We start from the raw sequence: 21522 nt of genomic DNA, 5'->3' as shown, positions 1-21522 counted from the left end.
TCTCAACCCATGAGTTTTTTCACTTTTACTCTTCCAATTCTCTCCCTCATCCCACCAGGGGGGAGTGAGCGAGCGGCTGTATGCTGTTTAGTTGCCGGCTGGGCTTAAACCACAACACTGTAGTACATGTCCCGTCAAAGAGTATGAGAAAAAACAGGAAAATGGTCTAGAAAATGGGGTAGTAGCAGGACTCTTTAGAAAAAGTTACATTCATAAATCCAGTATAACAACACTACTGTCAGAGGGCTTCACCATAAATCCAGTATAACAACACTACTGTCACATGCAAGCAGCTCTAGAGGTCTGTAAATGTACAATGCACAGGTACTGCTTCCAAGGTGATTTCCAAGGTATCGATTTGAGCGCTTTTTTCTTCCTGCACAACCACCTTTACTGACTTCTTACTGGCCTGTTTCAGTTTTGCTTGGAGGTTGTTCTCCAATGACACAGTTTCTTGAGGAGGGCATTCCATGGCACTTAGCATCTCCTGGAAGCATTCTGGATAGCTTTGAAAGCGTTCGAAATTATCACCGCGCTTTTCACGGGGGAAATAAGAACATTCTTCCACAATTGGCAGAGAATTACAGCTGGATTCATTTTTCCCCTTAAATGTTCTCAGGCTGGTGTTCAAAGCTGATCTGTAGTTCTGCGGTGCCTTGACACAAAAACAACTTCTGATGCATAACTGTTGAAGAACTGTGAAATCTTTGGCGATGGTGTTTCGGAAATTGGGCTTCAGGAGGAGATAGATGACTGGATTGTAGAGTGTGGAGGACTTTGCAAAGACAGCTGGCACAGCAAAGGCTAATGGAGGAATCTTATCTATTGATCCAAAAGCTGCCCACAGAGCAATGATGGCATAAGGGCTCCAGGCAGCAAAAAATCCAATGCACACAGCAACACTCAGCTTGCAGAGAAAAAGAGAAAACAGTGAGTTAAAAAATTGCATGCACGAGAAAAATAGCCACCAAAATAGTATATGCATAAAAATACCACCTGATTGAACCCCCTTGTTAAAAGTCTCCCCAAGTCTTCCATCATACCTCAACTGCTCTCCAAATGTGTATTTTTCTAGCAACTTAATTCTGTCTGAAACTTACTTCTACCTGAAACTTTCAGAGTTAAAATGTATCAGCTCCTACATTTCTCTTCCTCTTCACTAAAGTGCCATGAAAACTCTTTTTAAACTAAAAAGGAAGCCAATGTAAAGAAAAAGATACTGTTCTGGAGAAACACTTGTCTAAATTGCAAAGCCATTCCTATTTACTGTCTAATTCATGAGTAATACTGGTTTTCCTGGCTACAGAATATCTTCCATAATTTTACTGTTGGTGCTCAAACTGGAGCCACACACAGGCATCTGACAGCGGAAAACTGGATTAATCCTGAAGGTGAATCAAATTAATGAATTTAAATTAACTCCTACTGCACAATTGTTTGTCCTAATAAACTCTATGAAGAAAGCTTTGATAGGCCTTTAAAAAAAAACCAAAACAACCAAAGAACCAACAAAAACCAAACACCAAAAATACCCAGCAGGTTTTTTGTATAAATTATCACAGAGATATGTAAAATGCAAGAATAAATATTGGATCTGCAATAAACATAAACCTCAAGAAATCTAAAGTAAACTGTAAGCACCAGCATGTATAGGAAGACTAACCTGCTGAGCATCATTCTAAGCACTGTTTGTAACTGAGGTGCACATATATTTTAAAGACAGAAACAAGAATATTCATGCTCTTGAAAAGTCCATTCTTCACAAGTCCATTCTTGCCAAAAGTATGTATTTCCAAATAAGGAAGACAGTAGAGAATCCATTCAATTTAGAGTAGTATTGGATCCAAGGGACAGAAGAAAATACACAAGGAAAGTAGTTTGTTTTCAGCTGCTAATTGTGCAACCTGCCTGAGCTGCCCTCTGCAAGCAGGAGTACAGAGCTGCTAACTAGCTCAGTTAACTACAAATCCTCCACTTTTCTCAGTGAGGCTCTGGCTATAGATTCAAGGTTGCAAAAATCACAGTTTTTTTTTATTAAGAGAGATAACATTGTGTGTTCAGAGTGAGAATGAAAGAGGCCCTCAGCACTAACACCAGAGGAACACACATTAGACTCTTTTAAGGCACAGAGAGCTCCTCCAAATGCTATTATTTTCTCCCTAAGTTTAATAGTCTCACAAATCTTATTTTGCAAGAAGAAATGCGTGGTGATTGCCAAGAAATATATACCACAAGTTTAATGAGGAATGTCTGTGGCACTTAACTGTTTTTTCTATTAGGCTAAAATCTGTTTATGAATTTGCATATGTCTCTAGAAAGCTATCCACTATAATAATAGTGGCACAGGAGAAATTTCCCATTTATGGGTGATTACCAGTTAGAGCTCTAACCTGTTAGAGCTCACATGAGGTCCAAAGTTAGAGTCAGTTGACAGAACTGAGAAACAAGGTATTTTGACAGAATGAGACTAGTTAAGAAATGATGAAGAGGCAAATCCACAAGATAGGGTGAACTTAATTTTTCTTTTTTTTCCCATAGCTTCTATTTCTTTACATCAGCTGAAGGTCTGGCTCTATCTATGAATATGCTGGTACCATATGCATGGGTTTTGTAATCCTCAACTGTCCATGGCCAGTATTCAAGACTGAAGCTAAAAGCAGTCTCTGTGGTAAATAATATGCCTTGGCCCTTTAGAATCACATTAAGAAGAAATGGACATTAGAGTCAATTGGTGCATTTCCCAGATGGCTTATTTATGGTAGCAATTAATCTTTGGGATTGTGATAGGCTTTACATTGTTCCTATGAAAAGATATTTGGCACATATTTTCAAGGAGCTCTCAGCCAACTGCCCAAACTGCATCAATACAGTTTCTAGAGCAAGGAAGGGATTAATCTTGCATAACTTGAGCTATCCAAAAACTTATATGCTAAATCTAAGCTAGTCTAGGTTGTTTATAATGTCAAAGGAAAGAGAGACATATCTCCTGAAAGTAATTGATATCATTCAAAGATCTATGTCTAAAATAGATGTGACACATTGCTCTCAGGTCTTTGTCACTGACAATTTTGAGGATGTACTTAAGCCAACTAACTTTTAGTGGAGCACAATTAGGCAAAAGGAACCCCCTTTGAGATATTTAAGCGTATCAACTGTACATATACGTACATGAATGTAGAAAGAGACTTTGTTATTATTATTTATATTGTCATGCCACATATTGAGAAGTCTGGAGTTTAATACAACAAAGCTCAAAAGGACTTAACACTCTCTGCCTGTGGTAAGAAGTTTCAAGCCAGGTGCTTGATGAAGTACCTCCATCTCCTTAAGATCAATAAAATGACCAACATGGTTCCAAGAAGACAGGTATGAGGAGTGGACTAACCAGTGATGCCAACAAAAGATGGCAAAGAACATCAAGATTTTCATATGCACAACGAAAGAAGAGAATTTTAATGAGGCAGATATGAGGCAACTTTGTGAACATTCACAAGAAATTCACCAAAGGGCCAAACCAAAGGACACCTTTGCGTTTTTGTGGGCAAACAAGAACAACAGCAGAACTGCATAAGGACAACAAATGGGGGAACGTTGCATAGTCACACTATGCCTTCAAAGGCATGTCCTTTAGTACACATTCTTGGAGACATGGCGTATTTGTATAACTGTATCTTAGCTACCGCTGAAATACTGCACATGCAAGTTGCAGTGGTCAGTTTTCCTAAAATGATCAGAAAAAGATTACTGAATGTACACTGTTCCAGTGAAAATAGAGAGGCAATGAAGCATAACAAGTCAGCCATAGTAAGGGATTTCAATTACCTGCATATTGATAATATGGTCAAAGATAATAACAGAAAAGTCTTGAAAGCAAAATAATATTTCCCACAAGCTCTTTCACTGTAAGGGACAGAGTACTTGTGAGTGAGCATTCCTTTTTTCCTGCTGGTTCATATTTCAACTTTGCCGATGATTTCCAAAAAACTTTCTTAATTCAGTGCACAATACAGTGGCCAAAGGTTACCTAAAAATGTACGTAGCAGGATAGAAACAAAGCGACATCGGTTCTGTAATTCAAGCCTCAATAACCACCTAGAATTCTGTGAATATGTCAGAAAAAAAACTTTACTTCTGCCTCAGGTAGGTTATTTCCAATTATGAGTTCATTTTACCCCAGAAACCATTGTTCAGAATAACTGATCTGTACATTCGTTCTTTTTATTTCATTTCATTAACTCACAAAGGCCACATATCAACTATGTACACCACTGTTCATAAGTGAATATGACTTTCACACTATGAGACAGGTCAGCTACCCCATTTCATTAAATCACTGTGTGATTGATGCAATTATCTTTATGCTATACTTGATGGACAGATGTCAGTTCTGGCCTTGGATTTCCTCCTGTGAAGGTGATATCACCTGAGGCAGCAGCCACCCGTGCATCACTACACAATGAGACCCAGGGAGGACAACAGGCATGCTGGACTACAACTGAGCCTTTTCATAATTTCACTCCAGTTGAGCCCAGCACCTCTCATTAAAGCAAAGAAGAGACATATTGCCTGATTTTAGCCTCAGCCTATAATACATAGCTGCTAAAATTGCAGTAACAGCAAACTGAGCCTGTCTAGAACACAAGGAAATCCAGCATAAAACTGTGTGGCTGCTTAAGGAACAATGTGATGAAGTGACTTAGAAAAATATGTGCAGGCCTCATATAAAGGCATAAAAAAATTTAGTTGTTACAGAAACTATTTCAAAAGGCACTAAGTAACTCATTACAGTTTGTAGCAAGTACAATCAAAGGTTTATGATCCAAAATCCCTTAGTGTTAATAGGAAGATGATTTTAATGAACTATAATGGACTCTCTGTAATGTCTTTATTTTATCATGGAAATAGAGAGAAAAACAGCTTCGGCTCTGTAAGTTATCTTTTCATAACTGCACATATTCATGGAAATTTCTAACACCTTTTCTTTTCAAAGTGACCATCAAGTGTCCCGTTGTTGCTCTGCAGTAGTATGAATAAAAGGCAATGCCTTCTTCCCACATCCTGCAAGCCAGATTTTTATTTTAATTATTTGTATTTCCACTCAAAGATCTCACTGATCAGAAGAATCCCTACGGTCCTGCCCATCATACAGGGACGTAAGAAAAATACTATCACAGGATACATAGCATCCCCTATACACCCAGCACCTGTTCTGACTGGGAAGTTTGACATAACTTATGTAGTTTGCCAAGTATACATTATTTCATTCAATGTAAAAATTCATATAAATGTAGGCATATAGCAATATAATAATTTCCCAAGATAACGCAAGAGTGATTCACCCTTGCTCTGCCTCTTAGCCTAGACTGGACCCTATCATAGCTTGTGAACAATAGGATTTGGCATAGAGGAGTTTTCAAAAATCTTTTTAAACTTTGCCCTTGTGTGTAGGCAAATCCTGTATACAAAAACCTTCTTAAAAATATCTCCTGGAGAAGCAAATAAACACAATTACAAATGAAAAAAAATTCTTGGTGTCTGTAAAGCAAGCACAAGGATATTGTTCACATACCAAATATAACGGTAGGTGACACTGCTCAGAAATTTACAGGCAAAAATCCTTCTTGGGGAATTACAATTGAGCTGGAATGTGGGGAAAACATTATGGTTTACAAGAAGAGCTTCACAACAAAGAACACAAGTTACAGAGGATATTTTTACATATCTGTTTACAGGCAAACAGATTTGACATCACAGACACTGAAGTTAAGACTGACAATCACTAGAACATGTTAAGATCCTGTTAAGCATGGTATAAAAGCATCAGCATGAGAAAAGTCAATCTAATCTTTAATCATCATTCATTTAGTACCAGACTGCACCAAAAGGAGCATTGCAGGCTTGGGGACAGGATGGGGCACTCTCATGGTAGGGGTGGCAACAGGATAATAGGCTGCCTGACACTGGCAGTTCTCTTGCTGGAAAAAAGGTGTTATCTCTCATTTTCCTACTTAAACTACGCAGACATAAAGCTTTCTCCTGCACGGTGCTACTCAGCCAGGAGCAGCTTGCAAAGAAAAATTAACTCCCAGAACCTCTCCCCAGCATTCCAGCCATGTTAAAAACAGTACACAGGAGATGTATCCTGGACACGAAGACTGGGTTTTATAGTCTCATTGGCTAAACTGCTAAATAAAATAAGATCAGAGACCGCTACCTGGATCTAGCACAGACTAGTCACCTCCATACTGCATAGCGTTGGACCCTGGGTCTCACCAGCATTCTCTTGTGGTGTCTTCATGGGCTTAAGACACAACTATTGCAGGTTCGGTGTACTTTTTTTCAGTTCAAAGTGTTTTTATTGCATGAAGGAGAGTATTTGTTGCATGCCCTAGGAAGGGGCGTTAGGATCATGTCAGAGTGCAGATGCTGCTTGGATAATACTAGCAAACTGTACAAGAGGGAACGGGTACAAGACAAATGTGCCACAGTCTTGTCCATATCACATTTTAGGAACAGCCCCTGGTTTGCGCTATCCCCTGGCCTATGCCCAGGCACAGGTAAAAAGCACACAAGGGAGCATGCTAACAACTAAGCAACAGGGCAATCATTGGGCCAGTGCTTGTGATCCTTGGCCTTCTTTTCTTTGACAATACAGAAATTACCACCATTTCCTGCTACAACTCCTCAGATTCGTCTGCTTTTATCTGCTACCTTTTGCTTCCTAATTTGATAGGAAGACATCTGGGTTCCCAGTTTTCTGGGTCTGCACTCCTACAGCATCTAACAATACCGGCTCCTTTGCATTCTAGTGACGTTTGTTTCCACAACAAAATAATTTTCGTATACTCTAAATTCAAGGAAATAGATATGTACCTTACACCTGTGATACTAAGCTGTCCTAAGAATTCAAGACTAGTTTACATCAACCAGTATTTCAAATAACAAGTGAAGATTTCATTATAGGTAAAAAATTATGAATGTTAAGATATTAGGAGTCTTTGCTGATCATTTTCTTACTTTGTCATAGCCCAGCATGGAGCTACACCTGCAAACTTCTAATAGATGCCATGTTTAGATAACAGTATGATAATTACATAGTAGGCTTGCTTTTTATTTATAAAAAATTTAAATACTGAATTATCTATATACCTGTCATGTAGCGTATAGTTTCAGCAAGCTTTAACGAAGACCATGTAGATGCTTTAGATCATTCAGTCCTTAGCATCTACAGCTCAGCAGGTGTCACTATTTTAGTGCCTGCCTGCAATTTCAGACTCGACAGCTGACGTGTCAATTATCTGCAAATTTCAGTAAATCAGTATGAGCTGCAGATCTTCAAGCAGCCTGAAGAACTCCTGTTTAGATGTCCAAATATAATGCAGTAGCTTCAATGTAACAGCCAATATCTACATTTAAAAATTTCATCTACAGAAGAATAATATTGTCCAGAAATATGCACAGAATTTAAGAATATATAATGAGAGTTGTGTAATATTTTTTCACTACACTTTACCTTCACTGTAATGAACTCCCTTGGGACTCGGATGAATGTTTGCTATATCAACACATTCACTATAGCAAAGAAGATTTAGCAAATTCTTCTATCTAGACAATAAACTGACTAAAAAATCTTCACTTTCAACTGATCATTGTATACCTGTATGGAGACTACAACATTATTGCTTAAGATTGTCAGGATTATCAAGAATATCAGTAAGAAGGAGCAATGCACAGAAGAAGGCATGGAAAGGAGAGTTTCTGGTCAAGTTCAGGAAAGATACTTTTGAGTTAGGCCATGGACTTTTAAAACCCTGTGCCCCTACGGATCTTTTATGAAGAGCAGAACTATTGTAGCCTGTAGGCACAGATGAGGTAAACCTGCATGCTGTCAGGGCCAGTCCATCCAACACGCCTGAGGCCAACGCTAGGAACAGGCAGGGAAGTGGCATTTCAGTGTATTCAGCATCTTGCATGTCTGGACTTGAAGTATCTCTATGTACAGCAGAGAACCTTGCCGGCATACAGATGTTCCTGGTACAAAATTATTAATAAAGGATACTTCACTGTAATAATAAAAAGATTTTAGAATAGAAAGTTAGAAGTACATTTTCTGCTTCTTAAGAAACATATTGCAAAAGGGTTTTGAATAGGGAGTCTTGAGCATTAATGAATGACAAGAATCAAGCCTTCCTGAGATGATGTCATTTAAATTGAGAGGACTGCATGTTGTCCTTTCTGTGAATCATATGTCCATCATTTGTCTCTTCTGTAGAACCTTTTGCTTACTTTGGCAGCCAAATTCATTCTTGTCTGCAAAACAGAAAAGAATATTTGCAGCATGTTAACTTTTCTCGATTTATTTATGTGATATGCATATTGCAGCACAGCCTTAAAGGATTCTCAGTTCCCGGAGGCTGCAAAGAAGGAGAAATGGGCTCTCAGAAGGTAATTAGATAAGGCTATGACAAAGCCAATAAAATGATAGTTTCTTCTTTCCTTTCACTTTTAAAGGAATTGCTATGGGTGAAGCTATTCAGCTGAGAATAGAAAGTTTTTCCTACAAATTGTTTCTGACAGGGTAAATGCAACTATTTTCAAGATCTGTGAGACTTAGTCCAAATGCATGCTTATAAGCAGCAAATTAATTCCACTGATTTTTTATGCCTCAAGGGACTATTACAACCTCTACTTTGTTTTTCTGCAAAATAATAAGCCAGTGAGCCAATGCATTGCTAAAATAGAGGAAGAAGTAAAAGAAATTAGAAATTCACAGGCTAAGCTTTGAAAATTCATGTAATGAATTTTACTCCTCCCTTCATTCAACAAAGCACAAAAGAGTAAAAAAAGTAAAAACAGTAAACTACTGGTACAGTACCATGGTTCAGAAAAAACCACCTGATTCATATTGGTATCTGCTCTAAAACAAGTCAATGGGCCTCTTTCCAATGATTACTCTGCTCTCAAGACCTTGGAACAGACCTTTGGCAGCATTTTTTTAAGCAATCTGGCATTATTTTGTTCACTTACTCTTTTGTACATACTTAGAGACAGCATCTCACTGTATCTACTCAGCTTAATGGTGCTGAGCTGTGCAAGATAAAGGTAATTCTTCTTCAACTGTCTTGCTAAAATATGGCAAAAAAAATTTTAATGCTATCTAATTGCTACTGCCCAAAAATTTTTGGTAACTGTCTATTTATTTTAAAGTGAGTCCTATGATTAGCGCACAGCTTACAAAAAGTATGCATAAATGGATATGCCCTCTCCTGTACTCAGGCACTACTACATATTCCCTGTAGCTCTAAGTAGAAACAATGCTCTAATGTAGCATAAAATTTTATTTAAAATGTGTACATCAGCTATGTATCTTTAATGCAATCCATTCTCCTTGCATCATGGACTACCTTGGTTGAAGGTCACGCATGATGGAGCCCTGCTTTCCTGGGGATGGCTGAACACCTGCCTGCCGATGGGAAGTAGTGAATTAATTCCTTGTTTTGCTTTGCTTGTGCACATGGCTTTTGCTTTACCTATTAAACTGTCTTTATCTCAACCCACGAGTTTTCTCACTTTTACCCTTCCAGTTCTCTCCCCCATCCCACCAGGGGGGAGTGAGCGAGCGGCTGCGTGGTGCTTAGTTGCCAGCTGGGGTTAAACCACAACAGCCGATTGCCTCCACCCCAAATCAATAAATATTATACAGTCAATAGTGTAAGTAATGTAATTGTAAGTTTGCCATTGACTGTGTCTTCATGCAGATTCCCTCCCTTCACAGGCATTTAGAAACAGCACACAGACCACTAATCTCCAAATGGCTTTGAAATGCCTGCAGCAAAGTGCAATGTTGCCGTGCCTCACAACTAAAGCATCTTTTTAAAGTGGACAAAATCAAGCAAGGCACTAAACAGCTGTAATTCTTCTTTCACTTCAGGAACAGATTTACCCATTACAATGAATTATTCAGATTTAGCATCCTGTATTCTAAACTGTAGGTCTTCTTTGAAGAGTAACCTTTATGCAATTTGATTTCCATTATATTTCCTATTATGCTCATAGGTTTTCCCACCTGTAATTAACCACAGCTTTCAAGATAGCTTGCACCAGTGGATAGACAATACTTCCAGTTTCAGAGCAGTGTGACATCCTCCATTAATGTTGGTTGTAAAATTTCTATTAATTTAACAAAAAATAATTCAATGAGGATTAAAAAACCCCCAAGCACTATGTCCATGCATTGTACAAACCCAATTTAAGACCAAATAATCTCCATGGTGTGCAGATTTGTGTTGTTTCTCTGGAAATCATTGCATTCCATACTAAGAACAAAATCAGTTTCTTCAATAAACAATATTAGAAAAGAGATGTGAATTATTCAGCCTTCTCCTTTTAGCCAAATGATACTTCAGTGTTTTAAATCAGGTACTTCAGAGGTGTCACAAATTAGAGCCACAAAGAAATACAAGTTGAGTACCAGGAGTTTTGTCCAAGGTCATACATGAAGTCTGAATCAGAACAAAAACTGAACACAATCTCCCAGGCCAAAGGCTTGCCTCTCATGATTTAAATTGAATGTACTGCAGACAATTCAGAGATGGTATTTGGACAAATATTTGATGAGACATGAAGTTACGCTAATGGTGGTTTTGCTCCTGCAACATCTAGGGGGAATTAGGATGCGTTTCTGAAATGGCTTAATCCCAAGGAACTCCTGGAGAAGAGGCAGTTTTCTACATCTCTACTTGCATTCATTATATTTATCTGACTTATCTATATGCTCAGAGTACGTTTTCTCCAGAAGCTGGCAAACCCATGCACCTGTGAAGAGATCACATGAGAACAACAGTGTCCTCTGTATGCATTATAATTGATTTTTATGGCACTATATAATAATAAAGGCAATATCAGTAGTTAGCCAACCTTGCAAATTCACAAGCACAAAAGCACTAATAGCACTATACAGCTCCCATTACATTTTCTAAAAGTCTTGCTATTGTCATTCTAAAATAGCACAGAAAAAAACACTACAGACAGATCTTTTAACATGGGAAGTAGATTAGCGAATGTTATCTCTATTTTATTGATTTTTTTAAATGAAAATATTCAATTACTAATAAACAAATAGACTAAAGTGGGCCTAAATTGAACACTATGGCTTGGTTATGTTAATATGGTTTAGGAAAGAGATAGCCACTTTGTGTGCAGGGCAGTATAGATTAAAGCAAACTGCAGGAACTTGGGAAACCTTTACTCTTACAGAGGAACCTGTGGCATTTTCTTGGAGCCTCGAGGCATAGGCAACTGCCAAGCAAGAGCTTCTATAATCATATTTCTGGGCTTAGCTGGATTCTTAAGTGTCTAAGTCCCACTTTAAGTGCCTAGGTCATTTTCTCGATTTAGCTTTTCAAGGCTGAAGCAATGTCCAAGCACTTCAGCTGAAGCTGGATCAAACAGTAAAGGCATAGGTCCAACCTGACCAGGACTCCTAAGTTACAGTGACCTGATGTCAGAGGCAGGATGGAAAAGGCCGGAGGAAGAATGGGCTATAAATTGTCTCTAATTTGACAGGCGCTACTAGGTAGGCTGTATTGCAGCTCAAATCCAGCAGGAAGAACTACAGTTCAACAAATAATCATTCCAAGCACACCACAAAATTGATATGTTTGGGGTGGATTGTTTCAGCAGATTTTATCAAGGAAAAAAAAACCAAACAAAAATGCCTCTTCCCTCCTCTCTGCTTTTATGAGTTTGACTTAAACCGTCATCTTAGCAGGTATCTGCAAGGGATTATCACGTATAACTAGTTGTCGTTTGTATTATTATTATTCCAGGGTGAGATTCTCTGCAGATAAGCAGTCTCACGGTAACTCAAAGAGTTTACAATCTAACAGTGAAGATCAGAGCAATTTTGAGGGGAAAAAATCAGGGAATAAAAAGAAGAAACACTTGTCAGTACATGATAAGCAGTTCTGCTAGCGTTCCAGCAACCCAACCAATATCAACCTCTATGATATACCAGTGTGACTTTTTGTGTTAACATCACAAAGGAAATTTTGAAGGAGATACTGTTTTCATTTTGCCAGTGTTTATTAGAAGGAACTCATAAGAATGACAAGTAGCACTGAACATGCATGCACATTTCTGAGTGTTGTGAGCATACAGTGTAACCAGCATCTTGGTCTCACTGAACAGTATAGAAGTCAATTAGGATAAGCTATGAAGATTCTTAAAAGTTAATTAAAGAGTTAAAGGATAGTATCCTGTAGTCAAGTGAAAGACTTAAGAAAATTAATGTCTACTGAATATCCAGGAGTGGGGCAGGAATATACCTAAGAGCTTTAGTTGGGAAATGTTCCATCTAAGAGTTATTACAAAGAAGGAGTAGGTAAGACATGGAAATAACTCTTTAGGTCTTAAACTGCTTGGATTGAGGAAGATATTTAGGTAACAAGACCATGCAGTAGACAGGAGGATGGTGTTTCCCATGGTGATCAAAACCAAGGTACTCAAAGAGAGAGACAGGGCAGATTAAGATGTCTAGTGCAGCTACACTTCACTTGGTAATCTGGAGAGAGATGTCAGAGAGAGACCTAGTTTGTTAGCATGAAAAAGAGAAAGCAGATCATCTATACAGAAGCAGATCTGTGAGATATTCAATTGTAGTTGTAAATGAGAGTGTCCATATTCCTGAACAGAAAGAGAAGATAAGGACCAAAGATGACTCCAAGCAGAAAATTGAAGGGTGGTGAGGAAGATACTTAGAAGAACACGCCAAACAAATAACTAGAGAAATGAGAGAAGGAGTCATTGAAATAAAGAAAAAACAAAGATTTTCTCACTGGAGATAATTAACAGAGTCAAGAGGTAACACTCATGTCTTTCAAGAAGTACATTATCTAAAGAGTGAAGCACACCTAACGTTAGCTAAGTTCTTTTTCTTATTTTTTGGTATATTAAAAAAATAGATGCTGATCTTCTCCTGGAAAGGACAGGGACATAGTTTGCCAGGAGGAAACAATTTCCACAATGAATACTGTGACCACAGGTTTAATTTTACTGTACAGGCTAGTGAAACACAAACCTTCAGAGGTTTTGGTTCAGAAAGTATTTATAGAAATACACTTCTCTGTGACTTTTGTCCTTTGTTCAGTTATAAACAAGAGAATTCGATCTCTACACTACTGTTTAAAATCTTCAATGATACAAAGCTTAAGCCTGGATTTCCTCAGATGTCTGTAGCTGGGCAAACAGAATTCACTCACTCAAAACCAGACTGGCTTTCATAAGCAATGGTTCAAGAGCATGAGACCCAAACTCACTTCTACACTGTGCTCCAATTTTTAACCTTCCTTTTGATCAAAAGTCTGAAATCTTAATTTTCACAAGTAATGAAGCTCTGTGAGCTTAATTATCACCCTCCAGAAACAACACAGCTACTATTTGTATGTTTAGCAACTCATTGCCATGCAGCGAATCTGCACAAGACAATACTGTTGTCTGAAATGAAAATGCAGTAAGGACCATTTTTCTTTTCCACCTTTATTCCCTCCTCAGGAAATTTCTTGGTCCTTAAATGGTGCCGCCCAGCTGTGCCAAAAATGGCTTGCCAAAGACTAACTTTCAAATACCTTGACAGTAATGGTTTGCGCGTTGCTCATCCTGGCGGGGCCGGAGACGTGCTGTTCCACTGCTTTCCTGGATTCTTTCACAGTTACCAGAATGAGAGAGTAGGAAGTGACAATTACTCCGCAAGGGAGAATAAAACAGAAAACAAAGAGGACTACAGTATAAGACATGGCCACAGCGTTTATGTTAGTGGAGTGCCAGTCAATGCAGCAGGCTGTGCCGTAGGGCTCCACTCCATATTCTCCCCAGTGAGCTAGGGGAGAACAGGCAAAAATTACTGCGTAAGTCCAAGCACAGGCTATCAATATTTGTCCATGTTTTCTCCTGAACCTGTTCCCTGGAAGACACAAAACAAGATCAGCATCGTTGCCATGTCTACATCGAGTTTCCCATATGCAGTCAGTTGAGCAAGGTAATTTAAGAAGGACAACTTCAATAGGTGTTCAAAATATTATAGCATATTGAAGGCTTGTAAGAATAGGGCATGGTTAGCAACAATTTGCAAAAGAATTAGGTAGCTGAATTCTCTGATACATGTAGGATACTTAGCACAACATAAGTCTGTATGAACAAATCTCTGTCAAAATGTAGCAATAAACTCTGAAAAAAATAGAGTTTTTTCAGGCCAGCCTTGCTTTCAGATCGGAACTCTTATTCCATGTTTCCAAATCATCATTCTGACTTAAAAGAGCTTAAAAGTAATCAATTGCATATCTCTAGTCCTATAGTTAATTATCAATGATCACAGAAATAAGAATTGTTTGACTGGATATAAAAGATCTCTTCTATAAAAATACCCTCTAGGATATGCAACCCAGAAACGGTGGTCTATGTTCACAAGAAAAATTGAGTAATTTAAGATAGAAACATTAGCTTACCATAAGCTGGAAAACAAATTTTGAGGCAGCACACAGTGCTCAGTAATGTCAGTGTTGAGAGACTGCAGATCCCAAACAGCACCCCACAAAATGCATAGAACAAGCAAATCTGTTTCCCATACAGCCACCTGGCAAATAACCAAGAAAGTTAATTCTTAGATGCTAACCTTCTTTCTTAAATGTAATACAAAATGGTAGAAATATATTTACAGTTGTAGCCTTAAAAATTCAATAAAACTGCATGATTAAATTATTTGTTGGTCAATGATCAACTACAAAACCTATTCTCATTAAAAAACCCCCCAGCCAGTAAAGTAATAATGTCCTGCTTTATGATTCACATTTGAAGCCTTTTTATTTTTATAAAACAAAGCAGTATATCTTAGTGATAATCATTCTGAAAAGAAAAAACAAAATGCTTGTCACTAATAGGCCTAGGTCATAAAATAATACAGCTTATTATTATTTATGCTATCTTTATGTATATTTTTAAACTAGTTTTCATCAAAATCAACACGTTCTCTTGTGAAGGTTCTCCAGAAGAACAAAAATTTGATCTGAATCACTATACCTCCTCCCTTTCTATTCAGACACCAGCAGTATTTGCAATAGCAGTTATCAAAAGCCCTATTCTAGATTTTGAAGACATCATCTCCATTAGTCAATATATTTAGCAATATTTTAACACAGAAAGTAATGTGGTAAAAACTGAGTAATTACTGGATTTTTTCTCTTAGTTTTTATTTTGATGCCAAAATGAGAGAAAACTAGATGGGAGAAGGACAGAGAGAGATTTTTTCACATCAAACCAAGTACATTTTTTTTCATTTTGGTCAACTGAAAAGAAAAAATTACCCAGGGGTTATGTTGGGTGAGGTGTTCTCTGTCTCTTTTGTTAAATATATTCTACTTAATTACATTATTAGGCACACATTCCTAGGTTTCTCAGTAAAGTGTTTTGGGAAGCGAAATCAGCACTGCATATTCACATCTGTACAGTTGCAGGACATTCTGCAACAACTGGGATAGACCAAAATATTACAAATACCATCCTATCCCAAACCACGTAGAACAGCTCCTGACAACCAGTTCTGATCTTCCTTCACCTTTTCTATCTAGTTCCCTTCTCTCAAACACTTTCATACCGCCTGGGTTGCACAAATACTATCTGAGGTCTAGTAATGAGTCTCCTAAGCCTCCCAAACTTTAAAAGAAGATCACAAAAAACAGATCTTGCACAATGACATGAGGTTGAATTCATGTGGATAAAGAGGAGAGAAGCGGGGAAGGAAGGAAGGAAGGAAGGAAGGAAGGAAGGAAGGAAGGAAGGAAGGAAGGAAGGAAGGAAGGAAGGAAGGGAGTTCTAAATTCAGAGTGTTGGCCTAAAAAATAACCCAGAACATTACATTTCTATGCATCATCACTACCACTACTTTTGGACATCGTAAGTAAATTCAGGGTATTCTTTTCATGGTACCAAATTTCACTGTCCAACTGAAAAAAAATAAAACATTTTACCATCACTTGAAGAATACTACCCACGAAGAATAAAAGCAGGAGGAAGTGGATGTTTGGAAAAAAATCTTCTCAACCCTGCAGAAGTCAAAAAGATAGTGACCTCAAATAGACACGAATGCTAATTAACACCAGCAGTCCATAAAGCTGCTGTTACAGAGCATCCTTCTCTCAATCCCTCTAACTAATTCCCACTTTTATGGCAAGCAAAGTGGCAGAGTAATTTGGTCTTCGTCCTGACACAGACCTCCAGAGCCTGTGGAGGATGTTAAATACCACGTGCATAGTGAACGAACCTGTGTGAAAGGCTGGAGGTTACAGCTAGAGGGTACAATGTCAGAGTCATACCAAGGTCACTGATGGCAAGGTTAATAATGAAGTGTTCTGCTGGTTTCAACAAATTCTTTTTCTTGTAAGAGACATATAGGAGAATACCGTTGCCACATAAGGAGCATATTCCTGCAGAGAAACACACAATATGAAGAAAAAGTTACTTTCAGACATCCTTTTTTTTTTCCTGCACAAGAACAATGTGCTGTCATCATAGCTAGCATTTATCAGATAAACTTGTCTCTTTTTTATATTTGTGGTTTTCTCTCCTTTATATTTCAAATTTTTTTTTGAAAATTTGTATCATTTTTCCTGGTTTCTTCCTGTTTTGTCCGTCAAACTATCTAGAAAGATCTAATGAATAATTTTATCCATTAAATTAACTGACCTGCCAAAAAAAACATTTTTCTTGTAGGAAGCTGGCATTAATTAAGCCAGAGACAATATCCACCTGGCACCACACACATTTTCCCAGTTCCAGGTCTAGAGCTCTCCATTCACTAACGCTTCTTCCTTTCTCTTTGAGGCATTTTCTCAGAGGTGCCTGTTACAGTTCCTAGTAATAATAGGCAATACAGCAAGAATGTTGAATTATGCATGAAAGAGAAAAATGTAGTTAAGTAATGTCTCTACTGTGTGTAGATAGAACTATTTTCTCTGGGAATGCTGCTTTTACTATGAGACCTGCCAAGAAACTTAAGAAGGCTGCAAGTAGTCTAGTAGAAGACAAGCAATTGTCTCTCTACCTTTAAGCTAACAACATCAAAACCTATGATGGATACACAAAGTTAGATAAGAATTAGGTAAGCATCAGTTTAGAAAGTCAGACAACAGTCAAAAACCAGAGTTTTAGGCAGCCTTTTATAGACACACAAGAACACCACTTTCATACATAAAAGCTTTGGAGGGCCATGAACAGGAGAATGTGTAATGAATGGGAGGGCCCCTTAATTAATTGCCATGTGAAATCAAGCTGTTGAAGAGAGACCAAGTGCTTTTGTGGACTTCACTGCCTGTTCCTGCATGCCTTTGGAAAAAGCAACACCTTATCTATAGTATATAGGTAAATATTGATACAGAAATTGAGGTTAACGAGTTGCATAGAGACCACAGACTGACATTGGCTTTGGATTATACCCATAAGAGAATATGCCTAATTTAATCATACTCTCACAGGAAAAAAAATACATAATTTTCCCAAATGTTCTACAGATTATGATATTTTCTCATAAAGAAATGGCAGATTAGCAAGTAATCTTAGATACTGATACTAAATTCCTTTCCATCACTGATCTCCTTAAGCCCATTTTAGATATTTTCAATTTAAAATCTGGGGAGAGAAAAGATATTCTCCTTGAATTCTTCTCCTGCAAATGTAAAACAATTTTGTTCCAAAGATTTTTCTTCCCAGACTTCAAAAATATAACAATGAAAACACAGTAAAAGGCAATCATTTTGTTTAAAATTATTATTTCCATTTTTTCCCACATTTTAATATTTTTCAGTGTTTCAATTGATTATCTGATTATCACTTAGTATCTCTAAAAGGAACACTATCTAAGCAGAATCAGGTTGGCTGAGGTCAAGGAGCACGGATCATCAGACTATCAGGATATGCTCTCTCACTGTTCCTACTATAAGATTAATTTTAACCGGATCATAAAAATTGTAGCCACATCAGAGATATCAGTTATACCAAATATCTTCAGTGGCTATACCACAGGAGAGTCAACCATCACACTTTTCCTTAGCAAAAACTCAATTTTATTTTTTGCTTTTATTTCCCATGGTGTGTGTTCTTGTCTGGATTACCAGCTCAAATCCATATACAGTTTTTTAGCAAGCGCCAACTGACATCATAGTCACTTTGGGATCTAGTTGACTCTATGGTCAAAGCCATCCCTGTTCACATATGTTTCCATTGTGAAATTCCTGGAGGGAGAGATGGGAAGAGGTTTTATCTAAAACAATTTTTTTTCCTTTTTAAGCATATAATTTTTCTTTCAAATATTATGTGCAACTTTTACAAAATACCACTTACTGGAAACCTCTTTTCCATGTTTCCCATTCCTCCTCATATTAGCAAACACTGGAATAAACTGCTTAGTGAGTCCATGGAAAGTTTTTCAGAGGAGGCTTGACAAATTTTGGTCAGGAACGGTATAAGGGGTCAGCAAATGCACTAAATGCTCTCTCAGGGTCACTCCAAGCTCCATTTTCTATGGCCTTGTGAACATACTGCATTTGTTTTCTAAGCAGGGCTCTACAACAGCTTTGGCACGACTGACAGAGTAGATACTGAAGATACATCCTAAAAAGGGACTCAGTGATCTGAGCATGGATGATTGTCACGGGATCCAGAAAGGGAAAGTTAAAAAGAAAGTTATGGGGCAACTCTATGCTGTATGACTAGCTGAACAAAGATGGGAGAGGAGAACATAGGACAGACATAGATGAAATTTTCACTGTTTTATCAGCAGTGTTGTCAGTAAAGAGGTCTGCATCTTATTTTTTGTTGATAACACATAGAAAACACCAAAACCAAAAATAAAGCTACACCAGAAAATTTCAAGTCCATCTGCCAGGAGAAAAACGGCACGAGGTTTCTGATGAGAAATGACCTTATTGTAGCTGAACCAGCTCTGCAAATTCAGGAGTCTCTAAATTGATATGCATTGTCCAGCCAGGCTATAAGTCTCCTCTCAAACTCAGCTATCTGTATACAGCTACACTCTAAAAGTAATAGGCCTACATTCATTTAAATTTTTCAATCAAAATGTTGAAAAAACATGTTAATCTTTGAAGCCATTAGGATGCCAATATTCATTGACAGTCAACGGGGATTGAAGGCACAGGTTCACTCTTTGTTGGTGCTATATTTATTTTGCAATAATCCCATACTTCAGGGCTAGTATTTGTTGCCTTAAGGAAGGAAAATTCCAAGGAGGATTTTTTTTTCCTGTTAGGGCATTCATTTGCCTTCTACATTTTTCTTTTTCATGATCTCCTGAAGCACCAGACATTAGCCGTGCCTACTGACTGAACTTAGCCAGGGTGGCCATTGCTCTCCCAGATGTCTGGGTTGCCTTTCCTGGCTTCTGGCTCATGGTTACACCAACCAGTACCTTTAGGACTGGATCTGGATTTTTCTCCTCAGTCAGACCAGGACTATGGAGGATAAATTTGCCTCCTGTCTAACAGCATAGCCACCTCCCCAGAAATTTCACTTTCTAAGGCAGTGACTGGACATTGGACATAAACTTGATCTTTCCAGCACCTTTCCTGGACACATTATAATTATGGCTTTTGGTATTTTACTTGAGGCATTATGAGGAGTCTGGATATGTTGTTTGCAATGATGAATGGAAGAGATGCTTTCCTGTTTACACTTAACAATGATCACGCGGATGCCAAGAACTGCCAGGGCCTCAAAAACCAATGTACCTGTCCAGCTTTATATTCCTAATACTGAATAAAGTTTTTGTACCTAACGTAAATCACAGGTTAAAAACCTTTTAATGACTTTACTCTATGCTTTTTTCCCTCTTTTTATGAATACGGAGAAGTTTATCTGTGTCAGAAACAAACTTGACTTTTACAGTCAAGTCTCCTTACCACATCAAATACAGCCAAAGCTCTATAAACACACGTACCATGAAATCATACTTACCAAATACCGTATAACATATTCCAACAACAATATCAGCTGATTCTGTTATTTTGGACCGGAATGTTGAGTTTCCGAAAGATGGGCTCATCTGAAAAACAAAACAGGACATGGTATTAGAAATTCAGTATCCAAGCAGACACCTGTGAGCTCTCTGCAAGGTTATAAGCTGTTTGGTGGGGAAAGGACAGGGAGAATTTAATTTTATTTTATTTTCTGAATTCACAATTAATTTATCTGAATAGTCTCCATCCTTAGAGATATTAAAAAAAAAAATCTAGACACGGTCCTGGGCAACTGGCTTCAGGTGGCCCTGCTTGAGGAGGTGGGTTGGACCACAGAATCATAGAATCATAGAATCATTAAGGTTGGAAAAGACCTCTAAGATCATCGAGTCCAACCGTCAACCCAATACCACCATGCCCACTAAACCTCCAGAAGTGCCTTCCAACCTCAGCCATTCTGTGATTCTGTGTAATTTACAAATGAAATCACAGCCTAGAACTGATGTTGAGGTAAACCGATTTCTATTAATTGGAGGGACTTATCTAAATATGAGAACATCACAACATTACAAATGCAATCAGTGAGCAAGGGAGCATTAAATTTTGGAAACTTGACTTGGCTCAATAAGGTTTGTTCCAGAATATTACTCATCATCATTTTACAACAACCAGAGGAACCAAGGTAGGAAATCTTAACAACAAGGAGTACAGAACTGCAAATATAAACCTAAAACAAGCAAAAAAATAAAAACCAAAAAAACACTCACACCCCAAAAACAAACCTAAAAAAGAGAAAGGTAAGAAGAACATCAGAATAACTAATAAGTAGAGACAAGAATGTATGAGATATGTGTATGTATACACAATTCTAAAACTTATTTATACGATTTAACTCGTAACTTTACGTAGGGGTGAGCCAAATAAATTCTCTCTTTCATTCTGTCTTCCACAATCATTGCACTTTTATTTCCCATCTCTGCCCTCCACCTTTCTGAATCTGTCTCACTGAGTGTATTTGTAAATCTGTCTATAGAAATTTGTGCTTCTCCAGCCCAGAAATTAGCAAAGTATATGAGAGAGTAAAGGGCTGAATGTAAATCAACAGCCCTTCCTCTAGTGTATAGCTCCTGCCAATTCCCTTAAACTACAACAGATTGAACTCTCTCAAATTTCAGGAAGTGGGTTATTAAATTTAAAAGAGTCTGTATTTCAGGTATCCTATGTGTCAACTCTGAACATAACTACAGGTGTTAGTATAAAGTCTTCAGCAAGGAGACATACTGTGTGACAAGTCAAGTCAATGGGATCTTGCTCAGCTTTTCCCAGCAAAATCCTTTGTGAAGAGAGTTACACAAATGAAGAAGAGCTTCTGTCCACTGTCTTCATGTTGGTCTGAGATACATACTGGCGTAACTCAGAAAAACGCCAGAGTTACCACTTACTGTCCTCTGCCATTGCTGTATTCAAGGAGCCTGCTATGGGACCAGCCCTGTGATGCAGTCCA

At 37.9% G+C, this 21522-nt stretch overlaps 1 protein-coding gene across 1 annotated transcript; it reads right to left on the bottom strand.

Moving 5' to 3' along the window:
* Window positions 1-295: 295 nt before the first annotated feature.
* On the bottom strand, window positions 296-20104 carry LOC103904214 (opsin-5-like). The gene is made up of 5 exons (XM_009285624.1): window positions 20017-20104; window positions 16313-16475; window positions 14502-14629; window positions 13626-13960; window positions 296-907 (listed from the first exon to the last, which is right to left on the bottom strand). The coding sequence occupies exons 1-5, from the start codon at window positions 20102-20104 to the stop codon at window positions 296-298; spliced, it is 1326 nt and encodes a 441-aa protein (XP_009283899.1).
* Between the last annotated feature and the right edge of the window lie 1418 nt (window positions 20105-21522).

The sequence above is a fragment of the Aptenodytes forsteri genome, unplaced genomic scaffold (assembly GCF_000699145.1).
Source record: "Aptenodytes forsteri isolate BGI_AS27 unplaced genomic scaffold, ASM69914v1 Scaffold23, whole genome shotgun sequence".
In the NCBI taxonomy this organism is placed as follows: domain Eukaryota; kingdom Metazoa; phylum Chordata; class Aves; order Sphenisciformes; family Spheniscidae; genus Aptenodytes; species Aptenodytes forsteri.
Note: the sequence above shows the minus strand (reverse complement) of the source record. Positions and strands in the feature narration are given on the sequence as shown.

Coding starts and splice junctions, on each gene's coding strand:
- LOC103904214 (XM_009285624.1), bottom strand. CDS start 20,104: ATGAGCCCATCTTTCGGAAACTCAACATTCCGGTCCAAAATAACAGAA. Junction 16,476..20,016: donor AATATGTTATACGGTATTTG/GTAAGTATGATT, acceptor GTTTCTCTGCAG/GAATATGCTCCTTATGTGGC. Junction 13,961..14,501: donor AATTTGTTTTCCAGCTTATG/GTAAGCTAATGT, acceptor TGTGTCTTCCAG/GGAACAGGTTCAGGAGAAAA.